Below are 9,289 nucleotides of genomic sequence, written 5' to 3' on the forward strand. Positions count from 1 at the left end.
GTATTAAACATTCCCAGGAGATAATAAAACTATTGAGGGCAGTCCTGCTACCTGAAAAAGTAGCCATCATGCACATCAAGGAAATGAGCAGGTGGACAGAAAGGCAAAAGAAGCAGCTAAAGGTGAGGTGATTATTGAGACAGTTGAGGCAGCCTTAATTCCAGATGGACATATTTCTACTGAAGGTAAGCCAAGGTATAGCAAAAAAGAACAAGATGCTAACTGAGAAAGAAAATGGAAGTTATAACCAAGAAGGGTGGGCAAACACAGATGAAGGGAAAGGAAGACTTGTGATTCCCTCTTACATGCCATGGTCATTGGTGAAAGAGGAACATGAGAAAACACACTGGGGAATAGACACTCTATATAACTATTTGAAGGACAGAATCATTTCCAGAATTTTGCAAACAACAGTAATTCCAGTGACTCGCCAATGTAGCCTTTGCCTCCAAACTAATCCCAAAACTATTCCTAAACCAAAGCTTGGACAGACTGGGAAAGGTTATGGGCCTGAGCAGCAATGACAAATTGATTTTTCAGAACTACCCAGGATGGGGAGGGTATCGATATTGGCATTTACAGAAACCTCTTCAGGGTGGCCAGAAGCTTTCCCTACCGGAACTGCCAAAGCACAAGAAGTAACCAAAGCATTGTTACAGGAAATAATACCGTGTTTTGGAGTCCCAGGCACAATGTCTTCAGACAGGGGGCCACATTTTATTTCAAAACTTGAGCAGCAAATTAGCCGGCACCTAGGCATAGACTGGGAACTTCATATCCCATATCATCCTCAGTCAAGTGGCCAGGTGGAAAAAATGAACCATCTGATTAAGCAGCAAATTGTAAGACAGGACAAGAAGCAAAGTTACCTTGGCCTAAAGCTCTTCCAGTAGCATTATTACGAATTCAGACGAAGCCAAGGACAAAAGAAAAATGAAGTTCTTTTGAAATATTGTATAGAAGATCATATGGGGTCCAAGAAGGAACAACACCTACCCAAGTAGGGGAAGAAACCCTACACGGGTGGTCCTAAACAGAGAAATTGAGAAACATGTGGCTGGGGCTCAAAGGAGAGAACTAGATGGGCCAGTACATAACATACAGCCAGGGGATTATGTATATGTTATGTCTTTTGCAGAAAAGACTCTGGAACCCCAGTGGGAAGGACCATTCCAGGTGCTCCTCACCACCTTTACTGCAATCAAGATCAGAGAGCAAAATGCCTGCATTCATCACACTCGAGTGAAGAAGGCTCCTGAAGTGATCTGGAGAGCCACACCAGGTGATAATGAACTAAAACTGAAGCTTATTCGGGAAAGTGAATGGTGTGTGTAAAATGTTAGAATAGGTCAATAACTTTTGAAGAATAGAAAGATTTGTAGTTGTTATGGAAAATCAAACAGGCATAGTTTGGAGAATTGTGGCCTTTGCAACCATCGTTATAGCCACCGCTGGGGTTAAGGCAACACCACACACATATAATGTGACAGGTATATAGAGGTGTCAAGGAAAAGCCTATGATTTTCACTCCAGTAGGTTTTTGGGGCATATGTTGAAGGTTACAAAGGCAATTTCTAGGAAAGGAAAAAACATTTGGGGATATGAATACATGTGCTCAGGACACATTCCATTAGTCTTAGCAAGAACCCATGAAACACATCCAAATTGGTCCTGAATGTTGTGACAAAGGTTCAGGCAAAGGCAGCCTGGGCATCCCTGGGAGGGAGGGAGGGAGGGAGGGAGGGAGGGAGGGAGGGAGGGAGGGAGGGAGGGAGGGAGGGAGGGAGGGAGGGACTACTACCCAAGAAGCAACTGGGCAAGATAATACTGGGCAAGAAACTAATCTCCAAGAAACTACTCCCCAGGACACTACTGACCAAGAAACTACTCCCCTAGGAAGTACTGGGCAACAAAGTGTTTGAAGTGCAATCACTGTGTTGTATGGCAAGACTGCAGGAAAAGAAAGAAGCAGAGAAGGAAGGATAGAATTGTTTGTCCAGACTGTGAAATTATTGCCCTTGTTTTTGCTATGTTCCTGTCCCAGCACGAAGAACCGGAATTCTGCACCAGAAAATGCAACAGCAGTTACGGAGTTCATCCTAGAGGGTTTCCCAGAGCATGATCCAAGACTGCGGATGTTTTTATCTCAGGTCCTTCCGCTCATGTACCTGACAACAGTGATGGGGAATGAAACCATCCTTTTCCTCCTGTGTGTGGATCACTACCTGCAAACCCCCATGGACGTTTTCATCTGCAGCCTGGCCTTCCTGGAAATCTGGTTTACATCCTCCACAAGCATCAAATGGTTTGTGACGCTGAGTTCTGGTCAGAACACTCTCTCACTAGGCAGCTGCTTTGCCCAAAACTATTTTTATTTTGCCCTGGGCTGCACAGAGTTTTTCCCTGGTTGTCATGTCCTTTGACCGCTGTGTTGCCATCTGCCACCCTTTGCTCTATGCTGACATCACAAAGCCTCAGCTCTGTGTCCACCTGGGTGTTGCTACTTGGGTCCTCGGCTTTGTCCTGCTGAGCTACCGCTGCTCTTCCTCTCTGAGCTGTCTTTCTGTGGCTCCAAGATCCCCCATTTCCTCTGGGACAACTCCCCCTTGTTCAAACTGTCCTGCTCTGACACCAGCCTGCTTTGGGAAACAGACTCTGTCTTCTTACCGTGTGTCGTGCTGGGCTCCTTATGTTTGACTCTGGCATTTGGCATCTGCGTCCTTTTCTGTGTTCTGCATCTTCCAGCAGCCTCTGGGAGGAAGAAAGCTTTGACCATGTGTTCTTCCCATCCCATCACCTTATCCATTGCCCGTGGGAGCTGCATTGCTCTCTGCACGTGTCCTGCAGAAGATGTTTCCTTGAGGACGAACAGAACTGGAGCTCTGCTGAACACAGTCCTGTTCCCATTCCTATATCCATTCATCTGCAGCCTTGGGAACAAATCTGTGATCCTGGCCCTGAACAAATCCATTGCCAGGCCAAGAACAAAGCCTTTCCTCTAAGCATGGTGCATTTCTGGAAAGCCATCCCAAGGATCTGGTATCATCTGTTACACAAAACCAGTGCCTGTGTGTGCAGCCTCCAAACACGGCTGCCTCAGGAGATTGATGCTCCTGCTGGGTTGTGTCAGGTTAAGAGAGAAGAGACTCATCTGCACTCCCAGACAGGGCACCAACAATGGCAGCAGGACAAACTCAGTTCATTCTCTGCCCGGGCTGCTCCCGGGCCCATCTCAGGAGAGCCACCAGCTCATTAAGAGCCCATCTCTGGAACAGAGAAGAGCTCAGAGGAACAGTGGCAAGTGACAATCCAAATTACAGCTCCTGAGCGATGGACACCTTGTCCCAGCTCCTTTCCTGGGACAGCCATCAGCCCTGCTTTGAAACCCCAAAGTTTGAAACCCCAAAGTCACCCTCCCAGTAAAGAAAGACTTTCTCCTGTGCAGTCTAAACCCTCCCTGGTACAGCTTTGAACCATTCTCACACGTTCCATCCCAGGATATCAGGGAGAAGAGAAAGGGAAATGCAGGGCAGAGCCAGGGGGGCAGCGAGATGGGAGTGTGCAGCCTGCAGGGACACAGCAGCAGCTGTGGGACAGCGCAGGACAAGCTGTGCTGGACGTGGCCAAGGGCCCGGCAGGGCTGGCAGTGCCCAGGAGAAGCCAAGTCTTGGTGCCCTGGGGCACAGCAGGGTCTGTGCCACCAAGGGCTGGGAGGGGACACCTTGTCCTGAGGCCCTGGGGCCTCCTGGCACAGCCCCAGCAAGGCTGGGCACTGTCACCCCCTTGTCCTGCTCTCAGCATCCCCCCACATCCCAGTGGCCCCAGGGATCTGCTGGGACCAGTCCCTGGGGAGCCTTGGTCAGGAATGGCCCTGGGGGGCTCCTCAGTGCTCCCAGGGACTGCAGGTTTTTCAAAGCACTTTGGGTTTTGCTTTTGCCTGGGAGTCTCTGAGGGGTTTGTGCAATCACGGCCTCCAATTGTCTGCTGTAATTAGTCCCTTGAGATGTTTTGTCACTAACAACACTCAGTGGGGCTCATTAATGCCTCAAGTTACTCAAGAGTCATTAAAGTACTACTTTTTGACACTGAATCACTCTGAGAGGTTTGTGCAGTCATGGCCTCCAATTATCTGCTGTAATTAGTCCCTAGAGAGGCTTTGTACTGATACTCAGTGGGGCTCATTAATGCTCTGAGATACTCAATGTCTTTTAAGGTACTTTGGGTTTTCCTTCCCACACTCCGTCTCTGAGAGGTTTCTGGGCACTCTTGGCCTCCAGTTCTCTCCTCCAAGGAGTCCATGAGGAGCCTGTGTTGGGGATGGACCTCAGTGGGCCCCAGGAATGCTTTGAGACACGTTGGGTTTTTCCTCTGACTTGGACTCCTGGAAAGGTTTGTGCCATCTCCTCTCAGGCCCTGAGGGCTCAGCACCAAATGCACCACGGGGCTCTTTGGGATCAAGCAAGTCCTGACAAACCACGGCTCTGCCTTGATTTCCCTCTGCTCTGGTGCAGTTCATTAGGAAGGTTTTGTACTGCAGTTATGGAGAAAGATTTCAAAGAGCTTCTAAGAAATTCACATTCCTGTTATAAAGGGTGTGTTTTATTACTGTTCCCTTTAGAGGAGAGGTCATTGCAGCATTCTGTGATTGATATTGATCCGGGGCCTCTCCTCAGAATGCCTGGCCTGGCCAGAGAAGCTGTGCCTTGAGGTCTGACCTAGTATGGATAACATTCCCCAAGCCCATCCTGCCTGTCCTCACTCACCTGGGACCTGCTTTGCTCAGAGAGCTGCCTGCACTCAGGCAAAAAGGGCTTTTCTATTTTTGAAGCAATGTAAAACTCGTAATTTTCCCCACTGAAAAGAGACACACTCCTCAAGTGTGTGCCAGCCCAAGGGGCCACCAAAACCACTCCAGCCCTGCCCTGGGCCGGCTGTGAGGGTGGATCAGCATCCCAACCTGCCCTGGGCCACTGCAAGGGGCTGTGGCCACGAACACACTGGGACAAACTGGGGACAATGGCAACACTGTGGGGAAGACTGGGGAATACTGGGGCGTGCTATGGAAGATACTGGGGGGAACTGGAAGGGAATGGGAATGAACTCAGGTGTATTGGGAGGGACTGGGCTGTACTGGTGATGAAATGGGCTGTAAAGGGGGGCACTGAAGGGCCACAGGGGTAGAACTGGGCTGTACTGGGGATGAACTGGGCTGTACTGGGGATGAACTGGGCTGTACTGGGAAGGACTAGAGGGGTTGAATCGGCTGTTCCCGCCTCCGCAAACTCCCATTTGCCGAGGCTCCCGCCCGTCACCGCCAGCACCCAATCAGTGCCAGGGAACCGGGGCCTCGGGGCGGTGCCTGGTGTCGGTGCCACGTTTCGGTTTTGCCTTCAACTCCCGTCATGCACCGCGGCCCAATTGAGCCCCATTGCAGCCCGGACTACAATGCCCGTCATGCCCCGCGCTCCACAGAACCCCGCCCCCGTATCCCCCCTCCCCCCCATGTGTACCCTACCTTTCCCCCAGACCCTCCAGGATCCCGAAGTGCCCCCTCAGTATTTATTTGGAACCCCCCAAAATCGTCCCCGACTCCCCTGAATGCTCCCAACCCCAGAGATGCCCGTTAGAGCCACTTCTGGGAATTCATCTCCGATCATCCCCCGTGCTCTCAGAGCTCTGCCCAACACAGTCTCGCGCCGAAAATTCCTGCTGTGCCCCGTGTCCTAAAGCGCCCGGTTCGAGCTCCCCAAGTTCCCCCCAAATCCTCCCGAACCGCACACGTTTCCCCCGAGGGCCTCAAGTCGCGACTCGGACGCAGAAGTGTCCGCCAAGCGCCTTCCCGGCCCCGCCACAGCCCGGCTTTATGCACTTCCGGGACTACAGCTCCCAGCATGCTCCGCGGCGCACACGGAGCCCTATTCCAGCCGTGACTCCGTCTCCCGTCATGCCCCGCGCCCCACAGACAGCCATTGGAGCCGCGCCTCGAACTCCCGTGATGCTCCGCGGCCCCGTTACACCGTGTTCTACCCGCGCCTACAACTCCCATCATCCCCCGCGCCCCAGAGAGTCCCCTCAGGGCCCCCAAGTGCCCGCCCGGACCCCGAAGGGCCCCAGATTTCCCTCCCTGACCTCCAAGTGCCCACCCGGCTCCCCCAGATGTCCTTCAGACCCCAAATTTTCTTCAGATTCCATCCCCAGGTTTAGAACTGCCCCAAATGTGCCCCAGAAATGTCTCCGTGGACCCCAAAGTGGCCCCTTTTACCCTGTCTGAGAAAACGATAAAGAAGATTACAAAAGGAGTAAAAATAGAACTAATTAGCATAAAGCGGGATAGAATCAATAGCCAGATGTTGTCAATGAATTAATGAAGGGAATTGTGTTACTTAAAACCAATGACCAATAATTTTTTGGGTCGCTAAAAATGTATCAATTTTTTTAAATACATGTAAAACATAGGTTAAAACGTATATAATAATATTTTATATATTTATAAGTATTATTATAATTTCCTTATAATTTTTTTAAAAAAGAAAAATTGCTAATTTACAAAAATTATTTCAGATGTCAGTCCTTGGTGGGTCATTTCAGACACGGTGAGGTTGGGGTGAGGAGCAGGTTGTCCAAACAGGGTCAGCCTGCAAGGGGCTCATTCTCCATGCCCAGACCTCCTAAGGAGACACTCAGCATTAAGATCACTTGTAGAATACGTCTTTCTTGTCGGCAATGATCTGAAAAATTAAAAAAAATGCACCCTGGATTAGAAAAAACTCAGGAGGTGCACTTTGAAATCTTCCTCCATAAGAGAACTCCAAACTGGCTCCAAGCAGCTGCACAAGCCCTGGAGACGAAGACAAGTGAAGGAAGAAAAGGAGGTCGTGACTGCTTTCTGGATTTGAATCAGCCCCATGCTGGATTTGGGGCTGAGTCCAGAAGCTCCAGGCACTGAGAGAAGGTTGAAGAAGCTGCTCAAGGAGGCAGAAGCCAAACTCCAAGTCCCTTGGAGCATCCCTGGGCCCCACTGAGGGCAGGGAGTGCCAAAGGCTCCCCAGGGACTGCTGAGAGCAGATCCTTGAGGCCAGGATTGCAGGGAGCCGCAGGCTGTGAGCAGGGAACTGCAATGCTGAGCAAGGCCTGGGCTGGTTGGAGGCAGCAGAAAGGCCAAGCCCTGAGCCCAGGCCTGGCACAGCAGGGCCTGTCCCTCCCGGGTGGCTCGGGGCTGCTTGTGGGGCAGTGGGATGGGAGGGGCAGCAAGGACAAATGGCACAAAGCTGTGTGACACTCCCGATCCTCATGGCACTGCGGGCCAGTGTGACACAGCAGGGCCTCATGGAAACAAGAGGCCCTAATGAGCCTGCGGGGCTGTAACACCCCAGAACACTGAAATAATGGGGGCACCCAAAGGTTCTCTTACTCGAGTTTGGTGCACAAGGAGAAATGCCAACCAGACAGTCTCAGGATGAACAGATGCACAGAATATTCTTATTTGCAAGGAACAGTCAAGGATCATAAGTCCAACTCTTATGTGAATGGCACACAGAGGGACTGAACCCACAACCTTAGTGATATTAGCACCATACTTTAACCAACTGAGCTAAGAGGTCAAAGCAACACACAGCTCTACTGGCAAAATAGAGAAAATCAAGGAACTTGGAAAACCATTTAATAAAACATCCAACTCAAAACTCTTATCATAGCAGTAGCTTCATTGACTTAGCCCATTTGACCTGGAAACCTTTACAGAATTACAGAATGACAAAATGACTAGATTGGAAGAGACCTCCAAGATCATTGAGTTCAACCCATGTCCCAACACCTCACCTAAGCCATGGCACCTAGTGCCACATCCAGTCTTTTTTAAAACACATCCAGAGACGGTGATGCCACCACCTCTCCAGTCAGATCATTCCAGAACTTTATCACCCTTTCCGTAAAAATCTTTTTCCTAATTTCCAACCTATATTTCCCTTTGTGCAGCCTTAAGACTCTGTCCTCTCATTCTGTCAGTGGCTGCCTGGAGAAAGAGACCAAGCCCCACCTGACTACAAACACCTTTCAGGGAGTTGCAGAGAGTGATAAGGTCACCTCTGACTCTCCTTTTCTCCAGGCTAAACAACCCCAGCTCCCTCAGTCGTTCCTCACAGGAGTTGTGTTCCAAGCCGCTCACCAACCTTGTTGTCTCCTCCGGACACATTTAAGCATCTCAAGGTTATTCTTAACTGAGGGCTCAGAACTGGACACAGCACTCGAGGTATGGCCTCACCAGTGCCGAGTACAGGAGAAGAATGACCTCCCTGCTCCTGCTGGCCACACCATTCCTGATCCGGGCCAGGTGCCATTGGCCTTCTTGGCCACCTGGGCACACTGCTGCCTCATGTTCAGTTGCCTGTCGACCAGAACCCCCAGGGCCCTTTCTGCCTGGGCACTGTCCAGCCACACCGTCCCCAGCCTAGAGCACTGCAGGGGTTATTGTGGCCAAAATGCAGGACTCAGCACTTGGACTTAATAAACTTCACCTTGTTGCACTCTGCCCACCCATCCAACTGTTCCAGGTCTCTCTGCAGAGCCATCCTATCTTCCAAGCAGTCGACACACGCTCCCAGCTTAGTGTCGTCCACAAATTTACTAATGAAATATTCGATACCCTCATCAATGCCATCAATACAAACATTGAACAGAGCTGGCCCCAGCACAGACCCCTGAGGAACACCCCTGGTGACTGGCTGCCAGCTGGATGCAGCACCCTTCCCCACCACTCTCTGGGCCCGGCCATGCAGCCAGTTGTTAACCCAGCAAAGAGTGTTCCTGTTCAAGCTGTGGGCTGCCAGCTTTTCCAGGAGCGTGCTGTGGGAGACAGTGCCTAAGGCCTTGCTGAAGTCCCAACAGACAACATCCACAGCCTTTCCCACATCCACCACACAAGTCACCTGGCCATAAAAGGAGACATAAAAACTGGTCAAACATGACCTACCCCTCCTAAACCCATGCTGGCTGGCTCTGATACCCTGTCCATGAAACAATATAAACTGCTCCGTGACCTTTACCATGTACTGAGGTCAGGCTAACTGGCCTATAATTACCAGGATCCTCCTTCCCACCCTTCTTGTGAATGGGTGTCACATTGCCCAGCTTCCAGTCATCTGGAATCTCACCAGTGGGCCAGGACTGTTGGTAAATGATGGAGAGCGGCTTCACAAGCTCATCTGCCAGCTCCCTCATCACCCTGGGGTGGATCCCACCTGGGCCCATAGATCTATGAACATCCAAGCAGCTCAGCAGTTCTCTGACTGCC

At 50.8% G+C, this 9,289-nt stretch overlaps 1 protein-coding gene across 1 annotated transcript; it reads left to right on the top strand.

The window, feature by feature from the left end:
• Nucleotides 1-1,125: 1,125 nt before the first annotated feature.
• On the top strand, nucleotides 1,126-2,984 carry LOC136303510 (olfactory receptor 287-like; the record flags this gene model as incomplete). The annotated part of the gene is given in 4 exon segments (XM_066207166.1): nucleotides 1,126-1,325; nucleotides 1,925-2,401; nucleotides 2,403-2,536; nucleotides 2,539-2,984. Coding segments are annotated over 4 exon segments (1,257 nt in total), but the record flags the coding sequence as incomplete, so codon positions are not given.
• Nucleotides 2,985-9,289: the final 6,305 nt, after the last annotated feature.

The sequence above is a fragment of the Chamaea fasciata genome, unplaced genomic scaffold (genome assembly GCF_029207755.1).
Source record: "Chamaea fasciata isolate MVZ Bird 193981 ecotype frontalis unplaced genomic scaffold, bChaFas1.0.hap1 SCAF_35, whole genome shotgun sequence".
NCBI classification, from domain to species: Eukaryota; Metazoa; Chordata; class Aves; order Passeriformes; family Sylviidae; genus Chamaea; species Chamaea fasciata.